The sequence below is a fragment of the Panthera tigris genome, chromosome F2, assembly GCF_018350195.1.
Source record: "Panthera tigris isolate Pti1 chromosome F2, P.tigris_Pti1_mat1.1, whole genome shotgun sequence".
In the NCBI taxonomy this organism is placed as follows: domain Eukaryota; kingdom Metazoa; phylum Chordata; class Mammalia; order Carnivora; family Felidae; genus Panthera; species Panthera tigris.
The window spans coordinates 78182272-78205463 of record NC_056676.1 but is presented as its reverse complement, the minus strand read 5'-3'; the positions used below and the strand labels follow the sequence as shown (position 1 = coordinate 78205463).

General features: G+C 54.0%; 1 protein-coding gene across 1 annotated transcript in view; it reads left to right on the top strand.

Annotated features, from left to right (window-relative positions):
* COL22A1 (collagen type XXII alpha 1 chain) overlaps window positions 1-23192 on the top strand; it is a 257921-nt gene that overhangs the window by 127301 nt on the left and 107428 nt on the right. Inside the window, exons 23-27 of the mRNA XM_042973098.1 lie at window positions 9103-9156; window positions 17038-17084; window positions 17755-17815; window positions 19962-20015; window positions 20959-21012. Of these exons, the coding sequence (XP_042829032.1) occupies window positions 9103-9156; window positions 17038-17084; window positions 17755-17815; window positions 19962-20015; window positions 20959-21012 (270 nt within the window). The remainder of the gene's footprint in view (window positions 1-9102; window positions 9157-17037; window positions 17085-17754; window positions 17816-19961; window positions 20016-20958; window positions 21013-23192) is intronic.

The following is a 23192-nucleotide window of genomic DNA, read 5'->3' as shown; positions in this document are numbered from 1 at the left end:
GCTCCTCCCTCGTCCTGCTCCCTGTCGTGAGTGGAGGCCGACCATTGTGTGTCTTTGGGGTCCCCTGGCTCTCCAGTGGTCCTCTGTGAGTCTCTGATTCGGGCTGGGGTGCACCCCATGGATGTTGCTATAGTCCAGTGGCCGCACCACTGGGCAAACACTGCAGAGACTGACTGTGATGTCGGTGTGGGCTGAGCGGCAGCTTCCTGCTCAGTCAGCCTCTGGCTGAGTCAGGAAAACCCGAGACAGAATGACTTACTCAGAAAATTATCTGTCTCTCCTTCCCTCACGGTGACCTGTCATTTCCTCATCATCTGCTTCAGCTGAAACATCACTCCCTGGTGTCACTGCACACACTCAGGCTATAAAGGGGAAGAGACAAGACAATGACAAGCCACAGGATCCAGGAATTGAGACATTGAGACTAATGTACGGGCTAGGGAAAGGGATCCGGATCCTTTATTTTAGAGATTAGCAACAGGCAGACAGTGTAATCCCCGGCAAGGTAAACATGTTAATTTTGGACAAAGCTGGATTTTTCCACAATGGCATAGTGAAATGGGAAGATCGGGAGCCAGGCAGCCCCCATGCCCACCCCACCCCCGGGCCATCCCACAGAGTTAGAGCGCACAAGGCACCCCTCTGCATAACATCGGACCATCGTCACCCCGCTGGGCTCCCTGCCTTAGAAGGAGGGTGGTGATGCTACCTTGTTTCTCTTTCTCAGGTTTTCTTTTCCTCCCACTTGTCTGAGCCAGGCATTAGGAAGAGGTTGATGGGGAGCACTGCTACATAGCTGAACATTCCAGAATGTTCTGGAAGCAGAACCAGCTGGAGCTCAAGGCTACTGTAGCATTTGGGCACTCAGAAGCATCCACAAGGTTGACTTAAAAAAAAAAAAAAGCAAACTCTTCATGCCCTCATCATTCACCCCAAAATAGACACCTTGTCACTCTCACACCAGCCTATTTTAATTTTTGTAGAGGACTTCTATTTTTTTCTTTCTTGAGTATTTGTTTATTTTTGTTTTCACGGATGTAAGTCTGTGAGAGCATTATTTTTGTATCTGCAGCACTTAGAAGAGTGCCCCACGCTCGTAAAACATATATATTTTTATACACACATAAAAAGTGCATAAACAGAACATCTCAGCATATAAGATAGGCATAAGTGAGTAATGTTGCGGTCAGCATCTAATGCAGCCAGAGTGCACGGGTGAGTGGCTCATGCTTGCATGCCTGTTGCTGCCTGGGTGCCAACTCTGCGCACAGCATGAGGACGACAGGACCCAGAACCGGGCATCTGGTCACCTGGGCCCTGGCCCTCCATGGCGCATGCTCCATTTTGAAGAAACGAGGCCTGTCTGCCTCATTAAGGGGTCCCAGGGTTCCCATTGAAGAACTTGGGTCCTATCTGCACCTCTACTTTGGCTTTGTCTCTACCTTGCTCTGTGCTGCTGAGTCCCGCCTGACATAGCCCCACTGTTTTCTTTCCTCTTCCCTGGATGACCAAGGGAAAATTTTTTGTGTAAGAGAATTCTGTGCTGTCAGGCATTTCAATTTAATGCAGAACTTGGAATGTCTATAAAATCATCATGACAGAAGGGATCCCTGAGATGGACGGTGCGAAATTTCATGTCCAGAAAGATCAAACAAGCTGCTCAGGGTCACTCAGGCCTTTGTCACTGCCTTTCCCACGAGCTGGTGACAATCTCTTTGGGTCCTTTGATCCTTTTTCCAACATCTTCTGGAATCTCTTCTCTCATCAATAGGTGAGAACCGAAGAAGTGACCTACCAAATATGATGCCTCCCTTCTTTCTAGCGATGGAGTGATTCCCAAATGTCTCATGATGTGCCTGATTGCGTCTGTTGCTTTAAGAACATTTTTAAAAATTTTCTAACGTTTATTTATTTTTGAGAGACAGAGAGCACGAGCAGGGGAGGGGCAGAGAGAGAGAGAGAGAGAGAGAGAGAGGGAAACACAGAATCTTAAGTAGGCTCTAGGCTCTGGGCTGTAGGCACAGAGCCCGACGTGGGGCTTGAACTCACAAGCCATGAGATCATGACCTGAGCTGAAGTCGGACACGTAACCGACTGAGCCACCCAGGCACCCCGAGAAAATATTAAGATGGGATCTGTAGCAGGTGTAGAACTAATACCAGGTAGGAAGGAAAAAGCAGTGGTTGCACGGAGGAGGCTAAGCAGGCACTTAGCTCGGCAACTATACCCATGTTTCTCACTGATTTCTGCAAGGATCCTGTGAGGTAGGGCAGTTTTATTCCCATTCTGCAAATGAGGAAACCAAGATTTAGATGCGTAAGTCAGATTACTCCAGGTCACGCGGAGTATAGATGGTGGGGCAGAGATTAGAAGTGAGGTCTGCCTTCTCCAAACCTTGACTGTTTTTGCGTTGGGAGGCAATGTGTGGGTGTGTGTCCGTGGAGGCACCAGAATTCTCATCTGGACATCAGCAGTCTTGGTGGCGGGTGTCTTGGAGAGGTCTGGGACCCCTTAGTAACTGCCAGTGCCCGTTCAGGGGATGCATTGGATACACATGGCTTTCATCCCCAGCCATTGCCCTTGGACCTGAGGGTCTCCTGCTAAAAGCAATCGGATCTGTCCGCTCCGTCACTGGTAGATTTGAGGAGGGGAAACACGGGTGGTCTTTTGTCAAGTGGCAACTTGGGTTGAATTTGTTTTACCTTTCCATTTTTAAAGCCCTTTTTCTTGCTCTTCCCTACTCTACCAGATGGTAACAGCATCGTTTGGATCACAGGCTACCGTTTGATTCATTGCATGGCATGGAGCCAGGGTTTATATCAGGACACCCTAGGTTTTCCCTGAGCACCTGGTTTCAGCTCTAACCAGTAGAAAATAATCATCAGTGACATTTGGACGCATGGAGAACAGGAACTGAGCAAAAGACCATACGGCACGTATTAGAATCACTTGCACCGGCAACCCCTTCAGCTGTGAATGGGCCTGCACATGGCTGTGCTCACGCGCCCTGGCTGGGAAGGAGCTGCTGTTCTGCATTTGCGGGCTTCCTCTTCTCCGTGGGCAGATAGGCAGCCTTGGAAAGATTAGTCCCGCTCAGCATCCTGGCATTAGAGTGGCTTGAAAAATCGGCCCTCGTGATAAATTACAAACACTTACCCAGATATTGTGTAGGGTAGCAATTTAAAAGAGAAGAAGAGAAAAATGAAATAGAGAAACAGGCTTATTGTTAGTAAAGTAGTTCTTTGTTGCTGCAAAATTTGCTCTGGCCAGCACTTCTCAAATCCCCACAGCCAAGTAATAGGTCCAAAATGCACAGGTTACATAGCTGCTGCTGCATCCACCCCTGCTAGAGCCACCACCTTCACCCCTGCCCATCCCACCCACCCCCACCACTATTACCACCTTAACCCCCACCCTGCCACCGTTACCATCACAACCACCGTCACCGTCATCACCGTCACCACCACCACCACCACCACCACCACCACCGCCACCACCATCACCACCACCATCACCACCATCACCACCACCACCACCACCACCACCACCACCACCACCATCACCACCACCACCACCACCACCACCATCACCACCACCACCACCATCACCACCACTGTCACCACCACCACCGTCACCATCACCATCATCACCACCACCACCACCACCATCACCATCACCATTCCTACCACCCATCATCACCATCATCACCACCACCATCATCATCACCACCATCACCATCACCATCATCATCACCACCACCATCACCACCATCCACCACCACCACCACCACCATCACCACCACCACCACCACCATCACCATCACCACCACCACCATCACCATCACCACCGTCACCACCACCACCACCATCACTTCCACCATCACCACCACCATCACCGCCATCACCATCCACCACCACCAGCATCACCACCACCATTCCTACCACCCATCATCACCATCACTACTACACATTTCCTAATGGTATATCCTGTGCTGAGCATTCTCTGGGCATTATCTCATTTAATTTCTGTGGCACTGTTGGGAGGTAGCAGTTTTGAAACCATGTATGTTTGACACATGGTCTTTTACCCACTTCAGGGACTCAGAGGAGCCAGAATCCTGCTATTACCCTTTTTTCATCATCATAGCCACCATCATATTCCTCCTCATTCCCGTGGCTATCTGTTATGTTTGCATAATGCTTTATTAGGCCTTGTAAAGCGCTTCCTCAAATATTGGATTATTTCTTCCACCGCTATCTTTTCGGATAATTACAATGATTATAATTTTTTCCACATGAGGAAACTGAAGACGCAGCAAGTGGCTCGCCCTTCCCCATCTACCTAAGATTCCAACCTCATTTTCTTATAATATTGTAGAGGAAGGGGGTCGGAAAGGACCATGGAGAGCCCCTTTGCTTATGCCGTGTGGCCAAGTCCTCGTAACTACTTACCTAGAGCTTTATGCCCCATCCCAGCTCAATAGCCTCTCAGGCAGTGCGTATTCAATATGTTTTTGTCACATTTCTCATTATTTCCAGGGCTTCCTGGAAGAGGAGCACTGACCTGGGGTATGATTTTGACAAGTTGAGATGGAATGTGGGCGTTACAGACAGAGGTGGTAGTGTGAGCAAAATCTCAGAGGCCAGAAATCCTGGGGGAGTGTTTGGGGGGGCCAAGACAAGCAGCTTACCTGAGCTGTTGCTTAGGGATTGGGGCATGGGCACTGGACTCTAGATCTCAAAGGCAAGTTAGACTCACAGGGCCATCAATTTCCAGGTAAAACACCTCAGTGTTAATGTGTTTTAGACAAGAAGGAGACCCTGACCATTTCAGAGGTGGGAAGTAACTCAGGCAGAACTTTCTCCCTTTAGGAAGATCACCTGCCAGGATAGGGTGTATGTATAGACAAGTAATGGGATTTGTAGAAGGTGCAGGATGGCCCAGAAAAGTCTGGAGGGAAGGGACTGGGCATGTGAGCAGGTCAGTTCTGTGGTTGCAGGAAGGCAGAAAGGCAGGAGAAGGAAGGAAGGAAGGAAGGAAGGAAGGAAGGAAGGAAGGAAGGAAGGAAGGAAAGAAAGGAAGGAAGGAAAGAAGGAAGGAAGAAGGAAGGAAGAAGGAAGGAAGGAAGGTAGGAAGGTAGGAAGGAAGGGGGAAGGAAGGAAGGAAAGAAGGAAGGAAGAAGGAAGGGAGGAAGAAGGAAGGAAGGAAGAAGGAAGGAAGGAAGAAGGAAGGAAGGAAGGAGAAGGAAGGGAGGAAGGAAAGGGAGGGAAGTAAGGAAGGAGGGAAGGAAGGGTGGAAGGAAAGGGGGGAAAGGAAGGAAGAAAGAGAAGGAAGGAAGGAAGGAAGGAAGGGAAGGAGGAAAGGGAAGGAAGGAAAGAAAGGGAGGGAAGGAAGGAAGGAAGGAAAGGGGAGGAAGGAAGGAAGGAAGGAAGGAAGGGAGGGAGGGAGGAAAGCTTTGAACGGCACTGGGGACCGCTCTGGATGCTGTGGGTGGAGATGTGAACATGGGCGCTGGATTTGGCCAGAGACTCCCCTAATGTTTCTGTGGGTGACCCATTCAAGATGGTGCCACCTTGTGACCACAGCTAGGATCACAAATTGCTTTCTTTCCTCTGGCCTCTTGCCACCTTTTTGCTTTTTTCCTTCTTGCTGAAACCCAAATGCTGAGATATTTGCTTGCCCAGGTGCACATGCTTACATGTCTTTCTTGCTCACCGGAACCTTCCTGTCTGCCCATAATCCTCCTTTCCAGGCCAGATTTCTTTTTTACTGTCCTGGCATGGGAGCCACTCCTGACTCCATACCTTCTGTAGATTTCATTACCATCTTAGCTGCTCATCCCCCTGAGCATCAGTACCGTGTATACAAGGTCCCCGAACTTCAGTGAAGCAGGCAGCTGCTGAGACCTTGTACCTCCCTCCAGAGGCAGTGGGCCATCTGGGAGAGGGACACACAGACGTGCGCCCCAATCAGATCAGCATTTTAGTTAGTAATTCAGCTCAGCAACCTGGACCTTCACATCCCTCCTCCTCCCTTCCGATCCCTTCCTACCAACCATTGAGTGATCCGATTCTCCATTTCAGCCTTTCCTCTGCACAGAGTTACTTTGCGGGCCTGGGTTCTGAATTCTGATGACTGCTCACCAGGCCATTCCGCCGACCTTGAGGGAAAATGGTTTATTCATCTTGTAAATAACCGGTGACTCTCAGTGGAATAACCTGCCAGCAAGTGGAGGGGTGCCTGTCTCAATACCAAATGGAAGATGTCTACTTTCCATTCCCCGAGGGAGGGGAGCTGGCAGCTCTTCGCTCTCTTGTGACCAGCCCCCCGATGTCTGCATTCATCAGAGCAGGATCGGACGGAGGCCCAGACAAATGCCTCCAGGCCTGGCTCATTTCTGAAGGTGTCCAGGACCGCATTTTGAATTCTCCCTGACAAGTGTCGAGAAACGCATCCCGACCTAGGCCTCGCTGTACCTCCGAGCTGATGTGTTCCTTGGCTCAGGGGGTGTGGATCTGGGGCTCCCCAGCCCGGTCAGCCTGTTCTCTCTGCAAGTCTGCAGATGTCCAGCTTGTGTCTTCCTATCATTGTGCATCCCCCTCCCCCTCCCCCCACCAGGGCTGTTTCCCCGGCCGTTGTCTCGGCTCAAGACCACGTCAGTCCTGAAGGGCATTGTGTATCCAGCCCGCAAATGTTTCCTGAGTCGCCACCATGCGGCATGCAGTGTTCTGGGCCCCCGGGCAGAGCGCTGCACAAGAGCGGAGCCAGGCCCTGTTTCTGGGAGGCTGGCACCCCAGTTCGGGCAGGCGGGCAGGCAATGACCAAATGTGTCCGTCAGCAGTGTATCCAGCAGCGGCACAAAGAAAGCGAGAGCTGGCGGCAGGGCGGTTTGGGTTGGGCTGGCCAGAGACCGCGTGGACAAGAGGGGCTTGGAGCAGAGACCGCGTGGATGCCTGGGGAGCCCGTGTGCCGGGCAGGAGCAAGAGCGGGCAGAAGACGTTGAGGTGGGAGTGTTGAGCTTGGGGGGGTGGGGGACGTTGAGCTTGGCGCGTTCTTCCTGGAGGAGGGCACTGGCGTGGCTGGACAAGGGAGAGAGTTTGAGGAAATGAGCCGTGCAGGGAGCGGGAATGCAGTTCTGGAAAGGAGGGGAGGGCCTCCCAGTTTGCTCTGAGAAGTGTTGCACTGTGAAGCCGACCTGAGTTCTGTTCTAAGAATGTGATTCTGGTGACCTTGGGGGGATGGCGGGAAAGGGGAAGCGTAGGGTCAGGCGTGAGGGAGGATGGTCCAGGAGGCCCCCAGGCTGGCACGGAGGTGACAGTGGAGGCGGGCCCGCGGTGGTGTGGCCATGGTGAGCTCTGGGAACAGACTGGCCCCTCGCTCCGTCCTTCCTGCTGCTTCCAGAGCCAGCACAAACTGGACCCCGTGGTGTCCTCACTCAGCATCTTTGGCCCCTTGGGCGGCTCCCCTTGGTGCAGGGCATGGATGCTCTTCCTGACCCCTGCTGACCTCGTTTGCCACTCCCCCGCCCTGTAGCCTTCCGTCAAGATCACATCAAGGCTCTGCCGAGGCCCTGCTCCCACTTGCCTGCTCTGTCCCCTGCACTGAATGTGTGTCCCACTGGGATACTCTAATGTCCCCCTTCAGTGCTACCTCAGCACCTCCTCCAGAAAGTCCTCCCAAGACCTTGCGGCAGACCTACGAGTTGCACCTGTGCTTATCGGGAGTGTTGTAGTCCCAGGGGCTCAGGTAGGCCTTCCTGCGAAACCGCGAGCTCTTGAGGTGGTGGCCGAGCCCCGGCAGGACCCGCGGGGCTGGCACGGAGCAGCGGGAGCGTGCGGATGAATACACAGGAAACAGCCGCAGACCTGGATCTCGGCCTCGATCCCAGCGGGCTAAGTCGAGGTTGGGAGACTCTGGTTTTAGGACTTGAAGCTCCTGAAAGAACATTCCCTCCCAGCTCACCCAGACTTCTGTGCAACCGTAAAATCCTCGAGCCTGAACAGAGCTGCGTCCCTGAGACCCCGCAACAGCCCCCTGAAGGCACTGACTCACCATGTGACCCACAGCCCTGGGGGAGGGGCCACTTCTGGGAGGTGGGGGCTGGGGAGACGGTATCCTGGGCTTCGCAGGCACTGAGGGCTCATGGAACACGGGGAGGAGGGAGAGCAGGCAGGGGGGTGGGGGCGGGGGCCACCACTGGGGCTGGCCTGGGCACAGACCAAGGCAAGGACGAGGCCTTACCTGGGTGTTCTGACTTCCTGAGGGAAACTAAGGAGGAAAACGAAAAGCATCATTCGGATGCCCGCTTACATAATATATACCCTGTGTCCTATGCAGTAAACCAACCAGAACACCCCTTACCCCTATACACAGGGCTAGACTCCCAGGTTTAATGAGGCAGGTCAGCCCCCCAAGATGACCCACTGGGGTCGTGACAACAGCCTGGACTGTAACAGCAGCCAATCAGAAAAGGCCGTAATGACCTACCTGTCCGTGTGTCCGTTTCACCCTTCCTGTGGACATTCCATAGCTGTGGGCACATCAGGGTGACCGTCCACATGCGGATACAGGATGAGCCAGAGTCAGCTGCTCAGGGGAAACCAGCAGTTAGCAGCAGATTGAGTGATTTGCTACAGTTATGGTTCATAAAGAGAAAGAAGGGGAGGAACAAGGGAACATGTGCACACGTGTGTGGGCACTCGTGAGTGCGTGTGTGTGTGTGTGTGTTGCTTGTCTACACACAAAATGCCTCTGCAAAGATGAGCCAACATCTGGTGGGATTAGCTGCTTTCAAGGAAAGGAACGGAATGGCCGACGGCAGGATAAGGAGATCCTTCTGAAGGGTCCCTTTCTGTACCTTGTAACCTTGGGGCCGTGTGTTACCAAAGCCATCTACGTTGCAGAGCTGGGATCCAGTGCTGAGCCTCCGTGACTCCAGAGCCTGAGTCTTCTGCCCCAATCCCAAACCACTTCTCTCTGGAGGCCATCCCACCAGGTGGGGGGTTTCAGAAATCCAGATGGAAATGTCCTCTGAGACGTTACTGCATTGGTTCTGGGCATTACCTGCCTGCTGTTAATTTCGGCTTCTTCTTTTGTCCTCAGGGGAAGAAAGGAGAAGTGGGCCCGCCGGGAACCCCTGGATTGCTGGGGCCGCAGGTAACTACCGCCTTTGCCCTCTGGTCCCTAGCAGTCCTGCTTCCTCTGGTTGAAGAAGCAATTGGGTGGCAGTTCCGAGGTTGGTCACCACAGTCTTGGATGGTCACCTCATCAGAGAGAACGCTCGGTGGGTCCTGGGTCCTCCGGTCTCCCCTTGCTCCCCCGGCCTCCCACCCCTGTGCTAGGAGAATGGCCACTGTCTGCTCCCCCAGAGAAATTTCGGCCGCTGGAGGGCAGGCCGCGGCGACACAGTGACACCCACCAGCCAGCCGCGCCCTGCACGAGCTGCCCCATGATGGAGCTCGTGCAGCTGGCCAGACAGGTGGGGAGAAGGGGCCTTCCCGGCAGGGGCTCAGCTCTGCAGGACACAGCCCATGTACAGGTGTGGATAGGCCCTTGTTGGGCTGGAGCTCCCGGTACTGAGCAGGGGGGGTGGCTGGACCGTGAATTCAGAATCGGAAGGGGCTCAGCCAAGAGACCAGGACAACCCAAATGGCACGCTACTCCAGGAGGCCACAGACCCGAGCTCTGGTTTGTGTCTGACTTCCGACACACTGTAACATTGGCCAGCTCCTTCCCCCTCTGCGGGCCTCAGTTTACCCATCTGTAAAGTGATGGGTCAGGGCCCCCTTCACACTCTGCTGTGCTGTCTCACTCCCTGGATGACCCCTCCTCCTCCTCGCCCCCCTAACTCCTTCGGTCTTTCGGACTCCTCTCTGGTGGGACATCCTCTGGCCCTATGCTTTCTCCAGCTCCCCACCCCCACACATGTGCAGTCACTTGTGGTCCCCTGAGAGCACCAGGTGGGGACGCTGTCTCTGTTCTCCTGGCCGTGGTGGCAGCGAGCAGGGCGTGTGCAGAGTCAGTCAGCCTCCCTCTGGCTCCTCCGTGAGCCGCAGGAAAGCAGTGGGTTTTAGTGCCCACCTGTTACTGGACCTCTCCCTCCATCTGTCAGGCATCCACGCTGGAGAAGGTGCCCACTGCGCGTCCGAAACCAGCTTTCACTGCTCGCTGACGTGTAAAGTGTCCTGATGAGTGATGGGTGCCTTGCACGCCTTCTCACACTTCATTTTAGCACCTCCCATTCGGGCCAGATATGGCACGCCATAAGGGAATGTAAAATCAATCATAATTCATGGTCTTCTAAAGATTCCACATTCGCTGTGGCATTTTGATGTTAATAGTGAAAAATAGAGTGCTTTTTGTATTTGTTTTATTACCTTCCTTTCCAGTGAGCAAAGCTTGTGTATTTCAAATATTGGCTGTACGTGCTGCACCATCAAATTCCTTGAAGCTACAATTTTTTCCCCTACCTACAACTTTCTTTTTTTTCTTTTTTGCTACCTCAGAAAATAGATTCCTTTCTTTCGCTTTTAATTTTGAAATCCGTTTCATTCATCGAATGTTTACTGAATGGCCAGGTATGGAGCTGGATGCCATTCACATAAAAACAATCCTGCTTTCCACAGCAGGCGTTTCCCCGGAAGTAGGGTGCTCTGATCTCTTCAGGGATCTCAGTGGTGCAGAACCACATAGTGTGGAGCCTTGAGAGGGATCGCCTGGCACCATTGACCGGATCGCCACCCGATGGACACTAAGCTGTGTCCCAGCCAACCACGCCCAAACCAAGAGGCAGCGTTGCCGTGGTGGGCCTCTGGCTGTGTCCCCTAATTCAGCCCTCCCTCTCCACCAACGGCCAAGGTTCCTCCTCGTTCAGCGGAGTCCTCCGTTCGATGGGTATGAAGTACCCACTGTGTGCCAGATGCAGTTCTGTGAATCAGAAGGGGCTGTGACATCTAGGTAGCCACTGTGCGCGCCCAGAGGAACCACGGGTTAGTGGGGCAGAGAGGCCCTCCAGGTAGAGGGACCCGAATTCTGGGAGAAAGGGGAGGCCGTCAGCCTCTCTCAGGGCCCAGAGGTGGCTCCTATGCTGATCTGGAAAATCGGCATTGATTCTGTTGTAGAGTTTTTGGCTCTGATGGGAAGAAGGAAGGGAGATAAAGTCTGTTTCTTCCTGCTTTTGTCAGACGCTCTCTTTACCGTTTGTATAGAATTGCGACTATTCCTTACAACTACATGTGAGGAAAGAAGGTGGATCTCATTTAAAATCTAAGGAAACTGAGCTCAGAGTTTAATTGGCTCTGTGGAGAATGGGATGAGCCCGAAGCGCAGCCTCAGAGTAAGCGAGGCCCCAGGGCGGCTGGCATCCCGTAAGATGCTTTTGGTGCCTCTTTTTCAGGATGAAAAATTCCACCTGCTGGAATGTTTTAGAATAAATATACACATTCCTGACATCATAGGTGGTGGCTCCCGTATCCTGGCAGCCGTTTAGGAAAAACGGAAGTCTTTGTCTCGTCTGGTTGGTGTTTGCAAAGGCAGTGTTGCGTGGGGTGGCAGTGAGGATGGACAGATGTCCCCTGAACTGGTAGCCAGGAGCGGGGCTGACCCCACAGAGGACCGGGGATGCTGTGGGCCTTGGCCTCTACACAGAAATCTGCTGCGGTAGGTAGTCATTATGGCTTTGCCCCGGGTGGCCCCATCCTGAGGGGAGGACTCTCAAATTATGAACAACCCCCCCCAAAACAAATCACTCAAGTAGGGTGATTGTTGTGCTAATTCATGCAAGGAATCTTCACGCATCTTCAGATCCCATCCAACTCCATCAAGCTGTACCAATGGAACTAGGTGGTTATTGAGAAGAACTACTTCCCACTCCTTTATTAATGATAATTAGACTGATTGGTTATGTTTGCGTCATCATTGCAATTACCGCGCACGTTAATTAGCTGCTTAATCACCATCATATTCGAAGGCTCAAATGTTGTTTCATTAATAATAATTAGGCGGATTGGTGCGTTTTATCAGTAGTGGCTCCTTAGTCGCTCTTGTTGGTAACAATTAAAACAGTCATTATTGTGTTGTTCACATTTAAGTCTGTTGGCTGACTTGTTACTCTCAGGAACAGTTAGATTAACTGGTTATTTGTATATTTTTATTGATGACAAAAGGAGAAGAGAGTGAAGCAATGCCTGGGAAGGCCCCCAGTGTGCCGGGCTAGCTCGCGCACCCTCGTTCATGTACGTGGCAGGTGGCGGGGCGGGAGGGGCGGGGGTGCTTGCAGCCTTTCTGCTACAGCCATGGAGACTGAGGCACTGAGGCGAAGTGTGTTGCCTTAGGCCACTGAGGGAGTGTGAGGCAACCTAGCATTCATCCCGGCCCATCCTAGACCCAAACCCTATTTTTTAATCCCTGTATACCATCATGGCTACCATTAGTAAAGGTATTAATAGTCAGAGAGTTTCAGTTTAAAATAACGTAACTTACGTCTTTAATTCAAATGCTGAAATAGCAGACAGGAGGAGCCCCTGGGTGGCTCAGTCGGTTGAGCCTCCGACTCTTGGATTTCAGCTCAGGTCATGATCTCGTGGTTCGTAGGTTTGAGCCCTGTATCGGGCTCTGCACTGAGCCTGGAGCCTGCTTGGGATCCTCTCTCTCCCTCTCTCTCTGCCCTTCCTCTGCTAGTGTGCGCTCTCTCTTGCTCTCAAAATAAATAAATACAACATTTTTAAAAAGTTTTTAAATATTTATTTATTTTTGAGAGACAGAGACAGAGTGCGAGTGGAGGAGGGGCAGGGAGAGAGGGAGACACAGAATCGGAAGCGGGCTCCAGGCTCCGAGCCGTCAGCGCAGAGCCTGCCGCGGGGCTCGAACCCACGGACCGTGAGATCGTGACCTGAGCCGAAGGCGGACGCTCAACTGACCGGGCCACTCAGGCGCTCCAGTGAAGACTAAAACAAATAGCAGACAGGAAGTTCTGCCCTTGGTCAGAAACCCTGTGCGGGTCTAAGACACCTCCCATGGTTTCCCGAAGAAGGGACATGAGTAGTGGTTTTCCAAGCGGCCCTTCCTGAGTCACCGTCAGGTCGACTTCCTCACACGACTCCCCGTCTCCTGAGTTCATGCGCGTCCGCGTTCCTCTCGACTCGCCACCGACCCAGCTCCTGTCCGGGCCAGGGTTGCCTGACAGCTGGCCAAGGAGAGGTCAGTTCCACCTCCCAGATGATGGCTCTCCTTCCGGTTTCTGGCGGCTCACACCTTGTTCTCCTCCTGCAGTCCTGCTGCTGGGTCTGGGCCTGCCTGTTACCTCCTCGTCTTTCTATGTCCTGAAAGAACCAGAGGGTTCCATCTGCCGCCTCTCGCGGGATCTCATGCAGGGCCCCGGTTCTGTCCACCCTCCGGGCACAGACCATGCACAGATCTCGGCGCCCTCACAAGACTCCCCTGGGTCCCTGCTGCACGGGGGCTCCACTGGGGTGCTGCCCGGCCTCAGACACCTAACGTCCTCCTAAAGAACTACCGAGGCCGCCTTCTCCTCCGCTGTTCTCCTCCCCAGTGCTCCCCATCTGGGCAGTGGTGCCACACCTACCCGCCTGTGTTGGGCAAGCACAGTCGGGTCCTCGACCTACCTTTTCCCGTCACACACCCTAACTGTTGTTAAATCTCGCCCACTCTGCCTTCAAAACATACCCCAAGTCAGACCAGTTCTTGCTGTCTCCACGGCGAAAGCCCAGGTGGGGACCACTGCCACACCTCAACCCTGTTCTCCCCGAGGGGCCCTGCCACCATCTGACTAGCCCTTCACATTGACTCAGACTTTTGTACTGGGGCTGGTGCCCAGGCAGGAGGCCAAGATAGTAATAAAACTCCCAGCCATGGGGTGGCGCTGGGCTCCTGCTCTTGCCTTACCTTGTTTGATTTGAGCAGTGTAGGCCTCAGGATCCCACCTTAGAGACCAGGGTGCTGGACCTTCATAAAGAAAGGAACTTGCTGTATGACTGGGAGCTAGCAGGTATGGGTTCCATTTGCTTCCTCAAGGACTAATAGGACCCCAAGTGCAGGGACTTGAAATAGATGGGGACCATGGGGCCATATATATTAAGGTATGAATGGCCATCCCTGGCCTATGCCCAGGTCCTCCCCAGGCCCGGCTCCTGCCCCACTGACCCTGTGGCTCGCCAGAGGCTGTATCCAAAACCATCTCCGTTTCCGCCAGAATGGACGTCTGCTCTGCGTGAGGTGTCTGGGCCCCTGGAGGAGGCTGATCGCAACCCTTCCAGAATGTGGACATTAGAGCCGAGGCCAGGCGGCAGCTCTGAGAAGAGCCGCGTGTCCCTGCATGGCTGTTGAAGGCATGGTGAGGCCCTCCGAGCAGCGTCCATGGGGCACCAGCGGCTGGCTGGCTGGCATTCCGTCCTGACTGCTGTCCCCTCTCCCCACCACGTGTTTCTCATCTGTACACACAAGATGCTCCTTGTCAGTGAGAGGAGGCTGGGGCCAGTGACCCACCCCCTTCCCTGCTGGAAATGGGCCCCCAGACCCTCTGTCAGCCATGCCCACTGCTTCCGGCTTCTCTGTCTCTCTAAGTGGCTACTATAGAGTTTAATTACTGTGTAGGATTTTGCTCTTTTACCTGAGTGTGCAACCTCAAACAGGTTGTTATTAAGCCCCTACTGTGTGCACAGCAGTGAACCAGGTGCTGTGGGTCCCTACAAAGGAGGTGGAACAGACCCAGTTGAGCCTGTATGGAAAGTTCTGGTCCTACTTAACGCACACACAGTCTTTCAGGAGAACACCATCCAAGGGGTGACTGGGGTTGGAACCGAGGGCTCAGACCCGCATCCCCAAGCTGTGCAGACACTTTGCAGGGGTGGGAACAGGGAGGAGGGATGATGGAACCAGGGTCCTCGGATCTGAATGCCGGCTTTGTCTCCTGTCACTTTCCCTCCCAAGGTCCTGTTCTTCCTGTATAAAGTACGGTGGAACAGACCCACTTCGTAGGATTCCTGGAGGACGGAAACGAGATACAGTGTGTAAAGTGCAGGGCAGAGGGAACACCGAGCAGGAGTGGCCCCTCCCTAGGCCCTTCTTCCACTTCCGTTTTCTGCTTTCTCCTCCTATGGATCCCTGCTTCTCTCCTTGTGCTTCTGGTATTTTCACCATTACGGTGAACACGGAGTGTGATTCCCAGACATGGCAGCTCTTCAGGGTTACTGGGAGAGTGTTTCCAAAGTCACTGTCCCCTTGGGCTTGGCCCAGACTTGTCTCAGAGTCCAAACAAGGGGCCCGCATACTCTATTTATGACAAGCTTTCTGGGTGACTCTGCAGCAGCCAGCCTGTCAAGGATCCTCTGGAGATGATGGCTGTGTGGCTTTAGCAGGGGTGCTTACCCTCTCTGGGTCTCAGTTTTCATTATTGTCAAATAAGGAGGTTTAATTTCCAGTAGATCACGAACAATCCCCTTACTCCAACACTCTGTGGGACAGCAGCATCCTGAGGGGTGTTTGCAAGACACAAAGGTGGAAGGGGACACAGGGTCAGAGGAATGAGCTCATCAGGAGGCCAGTTTTCTGGAACTTTCTGGAATGTTTGAAAGAGCACGAAATGCTCCAGGGGCCATCACTGCCCCTGGTGTGTAAGGAGGGAAGAAGACTAACGTGTCCAGATTTCGAGCAGAGGCGGGTGCTATGCGGGGTCAGGAGGGGCCTCAGAGAAGCTGTGTGCTGGTGGTGAGGGGGCGTGAGAACCCCAGAGGTCATGCTGAAGCAGGGTCACCTGGAATGTGCCTTCTGGAGGGTGGTCCTGGGACAGTCACCTGCAGGACTCTCGCTTGGCCAAGAGGCGAGCGGAGCTGAATTGGCTCAGCCGGGTGTTGGGTCTGAATGGCTGTAGGGGTGGGGCCACGAGCCTTCTCGGTGCTCTTCCCCGGCCCTCATCCTGCAGGGAGGACCCTGCCCAGGCCACCATCCCGCTCTGCTGGGCCCCTCAGTTGTGTCTGCTCCAAGCACACATCTCCCAACCAAAGTAGATGCCACCCGCAAAGACACACCACGACTGAGCAGGTACAGGGACAGCTAGGTGCCGATGCACCAAAAATTCCGTTTCTGTGCCCATTGCTGACTCGCGTGCGCCCCCAGTGGCAGGAAAGGGAACAGTCCACGGGAGCGGCAGCCCTTGCCATTTGTTAGTATTTATCGCCATCTAGTGGCGGTATGGCATCATTCTCCCTGGATGCACAGGCCCCTCTTCTTAGTGCCCCTTAAATTCAGTAGACTTCTTCAAGCATTTATTGAGCACCTGCTGTATGCCACGTCCTGCAGTGGTCCCTGTGAGAGATGCAGAGGGAGCAAGAGGGGCCTCTGCCTCAGAGGGCATGTGAGTCCGACGGACACGGTTACACTGGCCTTGAGCATGGAGGAGGGAGCAATTAATCCAGGCTGGAGCCCTGGCTTGTGGTTCTGTTCTGCTTGTGGAGCACTTCCCTCCTGCGTCTGCTCCTGGCCACAGGTGTCCCAAGTGTAAGCGAGGGAATGGAGAATGGAAGCTGGAGAGTGGGTGTCCAGACTGGTCTGCAGAGAATTGCGGGGAGAGCTTTCACGAGTACCCCACCCCAGACCTACGGAATCGGGGGGAGGGGCTGGGACAGGAGGCCCATGTCACCCACCCTTGGTGATTCCATGCTGACTGGTGCTTGGGAACCACCGTCCTTCAAGACCTTCGGTAATGGCTTGACCCACTGCGTGTGTACGTAGAAGCGTGCAAGTGCGTTCATGTGTTTATTTTAAATGCTCAAGTGCTTGAGATAGAATAGATAATACAATAGTTATATACCCATCGCCCCAAATGTAACAGATGTCAACATTTTGCAAATTTTATTTCAGACCTTTTCTTTTTTGCTTTTGTTCTTTGTTTGTTTGAAGACTAAAGCATTACTAAGACAGCTGGTCACTGTGTCCCCTTCCCTCCTCCCCTCTCAAAGGATATCGTCACCAGGAGACTGCTCCATGCAAGATTGTCACCCACATTTTACTTTTTCTTTCCAGGGCCCTCCAGGACCACCTGGCGTCCCCGGTCCCCCTGGACCCGGAGGCCCCCGGTAAGACTGGCTTTGATTTTCCCCTACAGGGGCGCTTAGGTACAGAGTTCATGGTCCATGGGAACCAGGAGCATCTTTATGTGTGGCCATCTGTTTGTCCTTCATCGAAGAGGAGAGCAAAGGCATAAACAAGGAGGACCCCAGCCTCTGTGCTTTCAGACCCTTAGATTAGTCTAGAAATACCTCTTGAGCTCTTGGAGCACATTGGTTGGCTGCTTCTAGAGACAGACACATGGATGGAGGTATGTTAGTGTGGGGGTACCCATTCGGGTGCCTTTTACTAGTTCGTGATTTGGTGCTGAGGCAGCCAGAGGGCTGGGGTAGACACAGGTCAACACGCACCCCACACACACTTGCTGTGCAGCAGGGAAAATGCCCCTGTAGGCGGAAGGTGGGGGTGGGGCCAGCCCAGCAACCAGCGAGGCCTTTCCACCCCTCCCACCTGGTAAGAGCCAATGTGGTGGCTTCTGACTGCAGGCCAGACACGGTGTGACGATTGTGTGTTTCACAGTGGCCCGCACTAAGGATGCTCAGATGCCCTGAAGTCCGTGCAGCCTTGTTCATCCTTATCAGAGCCAGGCGCCTGGGGCCCGGCCAGGAGAGGCACTGGGGAAAGGCTCTGATGCTCCAGAGAGGCCAGACTAACGATTCCCATGTGGTTCCCTTCTCAGGGTTTACCTGGAGAGATCGGCTTCCCAGGAAAACCTGGGCACCCTGGGCAGGCGGTGAGTTCCCCAGGCTGGTCCCTGCCCCCACGCTTCCCTGGATTCCATTGGTCTATGCTGGGATGGCTGGGTGCCTCCAGGTCTGCTGGCCAGTTGCTGCGCCCTTTCCTCCCCTGGCCCCTTCCTGCTGTGGTGCCTTCCACGAACTCAGTCTCCTGGGATTGCGGCCCCAGGGTCTCCCAGCCAGGGTGCAGATTGGGGCTCCCTCTCCCCAGGCCACCACCTTTCTTCTCATTACCTGGAGGCTCCTGAAGGCTGTTTAAAGTGACTTCTTGTCCCTAAGAGATACCTGCCGGGGGGAACATAAATAAAGACAGTGGCTGAACGCTTCCTGTCCTCATCCTGACTGCCCTTCCTCACTCCCAAACTCAGAAGATCCTGGGGATCTGGAGGCTCCCTCCTGCCTTTTAAGCCCTGAGGATGGGGCTCAGAAACCTTAACATCTTCACTCCTGTAATGGGTGTGTCATTAAAGCTGGGTGTATCTCCTAGTTCTGGCCCTGAGCTCCTCAGCGCCCCGTGGTAGGTGTGGCCTGTGAGCCTGTGACACCTTGTGACGGCACGATCATCCTCATAGACCCGTAGAGGACCCTCAGGGAGGCCTCAGCTCCACTGGAAGGGATTTCCTTACAAGTAGTTTTCTCTCTCTCTCTCTCGTGGGCCGGTGGGTGGGGAAGCCAGCAGAACCCACAGCCCTGGAGGGGATCCGGACACAGAGCAAAGGTGATGGAGCCGAATCAGATGGCGTAGCACCCGGCGGCAGTGCCCCTTGGACCTTTGGCAGGTCCGTCGGTGGCTGTGGATGGAGCTCCCCCAGGCAGCAGGGACCGTGATGGCTGGGATGTCCGTGTTTTCAGCTCTGCTGACTCCCCTACGATGTGGGCCGTCCATGCAGGGGTGTGATGCACACTCGGGGGTGAACTGATCCACACCTAGAACACCTGCTCCATTGCAGTGTGACCGGCAAACATTCACGAACACACAGTTAATGGCAGCGTCACCAGTGGACTTTTTCCTCACGTGGCGGTGTCCCCTGAAAGCTCAAATACGTTAACAATCCCACCTGATCTAATGGGTTCGTCAAAAAGTATGTGTGTTGGTGTGAACGTTCAGAGGAGGGGAGAGAGTCGTAGGCAGGGGAAAAAGTATTTGAAGGCATGGAGGGTGTCGAGGGGGGAGGTTGTGGCCACTGAGAGTTTGGGGTGCTACTTCTGGATTCAGTGTTTGCTCCTCAGTGAGCTCATACTTCCACGGAGGCCAGGTGAGCTCCCCTCCTGCCCTTCCAAGGGCCTTGACTCCTGCGACCCCTGCTCTGGGGAGGCGGGGCTGCCCTCCCAATAGGCTGCCAGCCCAGACTAGAGATGCCAGGAAATAGGGGAATCTTAATTTGGGTGTCAGGAGACCTCTTGGTGGAATAATGACCAGGTTTCCTAAAATAATAATCATTTTTGAATAGCACTTACAGCTGTCAAAGTAATGACATGTAAAATGTCATCTTGAAGGGAAAGGATTTCCCTCTGTCATGGGGGTGTGTGTGTACCTGGCCCGCCACTCAAGGCTCAAGGAAAATCAGAAGAGCAAACAATTCTTAAATAGCAGAAGGCGGAGCCAGGCAGCGGGGCGTTAAAAACCCACGTGTCCCCATCACCAGGGCGGGGCCTGGAGTCCACCCCTCAGCCCTTGGGACTCTTTGTCCCTGTGCCTGTAACACCAGCTGTCCTGTCGGACAGGATGGGGGAGGAGGCAGCCTGTAGGGAGGAGAGGACACAGAGCCCCTCAGTGTGGCCCTTAGAAAGCATAAGGCGGAGTTGGTGAATGCCAGGCCGGGAGACTGGGAAGGGGGGACATGTTGGTGGAGATTTCCCAGAGAGAGAGGGAAGCAGAAAGCAGAGGTAGTGAAGGACCGTCGGCCCCCTCTCGCCCACCACGCACGTCCAGAGTGGCCGGACCCCGGATGCTGGCCAGAGGGTGAGGGCCGTCTCCCTCATCAGGCGAGTGTAGGCCAGCCTGGCCCCACAGAGACGGCGGCACACTGGCAAGAGAGCCCCCCTGAGGAGGCGGGGTGGCCCCCAGTGGCTGGCCAAGAGCCACTCGGTGCATTCTCCCAAAACATGCGTCTTATTTTGCTCTTTTTCACTCTTGACCAGGGCCCACCTGGAAAGGACGGACAGAAGGGAGCCCCAGGCCTGCCGGGACCCGAGGTTGGTGTACACGGGGGTGGCCGGAGTTTGGGGCCCAAAACGCAGGCGGAAAGGGATGTTGGATTGCTGGTAAATTCTAAAATACACCGATGGCTTGGGGCCTGGATCAGGACTCGGGAATGTTGGGGCTCACCAGGTCAGACGTGGGAAAGTCCTTCACTTCTGCTTAGGTGACTGAGCCAGACAGAAGCATGTGGAAGCCTCGGGCTTTCCCACGAACGTGTTCGGAATACGTCTGTGTTGGCGGGGAGGGACAAGGTTGGGATACTCGTAACCTAAGAGACTTTAATTTTAAAAATATTCTGGTGCGGCTCATCATGGTAGGAACATTAGGAAAAGAGTCAGAGGTTAATATCATAAATTTGGGAAGCAAGTCCCCCGTTCGCACGCTGCAGGTGGACAGTTACGAGAGCACAGCGTGAATATTTGCGCCAGCGAATTTGATTCCTTCCCACCAAACACACGTAGGCTCAGCACGTATGCCCGTAACCATCCGCGAAATGCGGCCTTTCGATATCACGGGAGCATCCTTCATCCTTTTCAATAAGTACCTTACAACCTCCACTTTTTCCTGACCAAATGCAGAATAAGCATGCATTTAACTTCATTCCATGGGTATTTCACGTAAATATTCTCCGTCTTTCTCCCTTGGTTTTCACGACGGAGGAAAGGGCTAACCGATGATCTTGCAGTCTCAGAATCGCTCATGTGACCTCTTCCGTGCTCCCAAGTCTCTCAGTGAGAGAAAAGCACAGTTTTCTACCCAGTTATGTTTCTGTAAAAACAAACCCAAAGCAGAGGCCTGGAATGTGGAATCTGAGAGGTTGTACAAGCTGCCACCCCAGTACGAGTGGTTCTCCTCCTGAACCAGACGGTGACTAGCACTGAGTGTGTCCCCCGAGCCTGGCCCTCTCCTGCCAACCTCTCTCTGCATTCCTTACAGGGGCAGCCAGGAGAGAGAGGGGAAGACGGTCTGCCTGGAAACCCCGGCCCCAGGGTATGGACCCCGCCTCCTCCCCGCCAGTGGGCTCTTCGGAATGGGGTGTTTAGGCTGTGTGTGAACCACAGTTGACGGTGTGAGTGGTCTGGCAGTTGGGGTCTGGTGGCCCCCGGGGCTCGGGCCCCACAGGGACAGACACAGGCAGCGGGAATGACCACACCACACCTAGGACAGAGGGAGGAGGGCCAAGCGGGTTCCTAGGGGGACCTGTAGCTGAGGGGTCTCAAGGAGAGCTGTGGCCTTAAGAAGAACTCATCACTGTCCAGCTCACCTGGCAGTGAGGAACAAGAGGGGCTTCTCTCTGTCTGTCTGTCTGTCTGTCTGTCTCCCTCCTCCCCCCTCTCCTCCTCCCGGGGCTCTGGTGTCCCTCCAGAGCTCCCTAAAGCCTGGCCCCTACTCCTGGCTGATGCGGTCTGTGGCATCCAGTCCCCACCTCCCACCCTCACCCCCTGCTCCATGGTTCCTGCATGTCGGGGTCTGTGGGGGAGGCAGAGGCCACTTCCCGTGTCTTTGGACAGGGCACCTCCTGTAGGAATGGGGACCCCAGGTGCTGCGTTTGGATGGCTGGCCCTTGGAGCCCCACCTCTTGGGCTAGAGTCTCCTTTTGTCTCGAGGACCAAAGCTCAACATCTCAGATTTGGCCTGGGCTCTGAATGCAGTGAGCACAGACCATGTGGCGTGTGTGTGTGTGTGTGTGTGTGTGTGTGTGTGTGTGTGTGTGAGATATGTGTCAGTGTGTGTATGTGGGGTGCATGTGTGGTGTGCAGGTGCAGGTACTTTGGCTCTAGGGGAGTCTGTAGAGACAAGAGATTGCCCCGGGCACTGCCCCTGCCCCTCCCACCTGCACTTCGCTGGGCTATGAGCTAGTTGAGGGCAGCAACTGTGACTGGGTCTTTGTCCCCTCTGCTCGCCCGTTCCCAGCTAGGGTCAGGCATTTGGCAGGTGCTCAGTAAGGGTTTTCTGCATGGAGGATGGAGGTCACCTCAGCCCAGCAAGAGCACAGGAGTGGCCCGGACTCTACAGCTGCCCTCTGGAAGGCAGGACCCCATCACCCTGCTGGCCGGGGAAGGTGTTCTTGGGCCAGATGCGGGGCCCCTGGCGTTGCTTTGCTTTTTCATAAAGTGGCCGTTCTCTAGAAGACCAAAAGAAGCCAGAGGAGAAAAAGCAGGTTAGAAAGCACCTGGCTACGTCAAGCATACCCACGTGCTCAGATGTGGACAGAACCTCCCGAGGTCCACCAGGAAACCTCCTGTTGTCTGGATTCCAGACTCCAAGGACTCCACCCTCATGCCCCTGTGAGCTGTCCTGTTACCACTCACAAGACGGTACTCCTTCGTACTTTAAGAAGCAACATTTGCATTTAAACAATGTGCTTGCAACGATTCCCCAAATCCCTGAAATATCATAAGTCATCTGCTGCGTTGTGTCCATGCACGCCCCGAGGTGGCTGTGTGGGGTGAATGTCATGGTCTTAAAAACACCTTTTGGTGTTTGGCTGAAATTCTACCCTTTTCCAGAAAGGACTTAAAACACTTGCACAGGTTTGCTGGCTTGACCTGGCAGATCGTGTGCTGTGAACCATACTTCAGTGTTGTGTTTTCCCAACTTTGTAAATCGGTGAGCCCTCCCGAGCTTACACGTGTGAATTCCCACACTCTGTCCACTGGGCTTCGGATGCAGTCTCTCCCCTGTGCACGCGGGTCCCCAGAAGGTGGCCATCGATCACATCACGGGAAGTGCTGGGATGAGCTCAGAGAGGCGCCTTCAGGGACTTCTGTGGTCTCTCTGCCTGCGTGTTTTTGGTTTCTCGTGGTCACTAACTGGAAGATTCAAACAGCCAGGCCTACTGCGCCAGCTCACGTGTTGGTTTTGCACAATTTCTAGTGCAAAATGTTTAAAACACTTCTCTGGGAAGTTCAAAACTATGAATGTGTGCAGTTTTCGTACTTTCTACAACGTCCTGGGTAGCCTCAGAGAGGATCTGGCCTGGGGTCTTGTTAACTTCATTTTGACAAAATGCCAACCGAAGATTAAAATCTTCCGAGGAGATTCCGGATAAGCGGTGGACGGCGGGCTCATGCGTCTGTCAGGGGACGGCCCTGGCTTGCAGGATCGACCTTTCGGGTTCACGTCAAGAATTCAAGATGCTGCCCAGTCCTCCGTCCATTGTGCCTTTG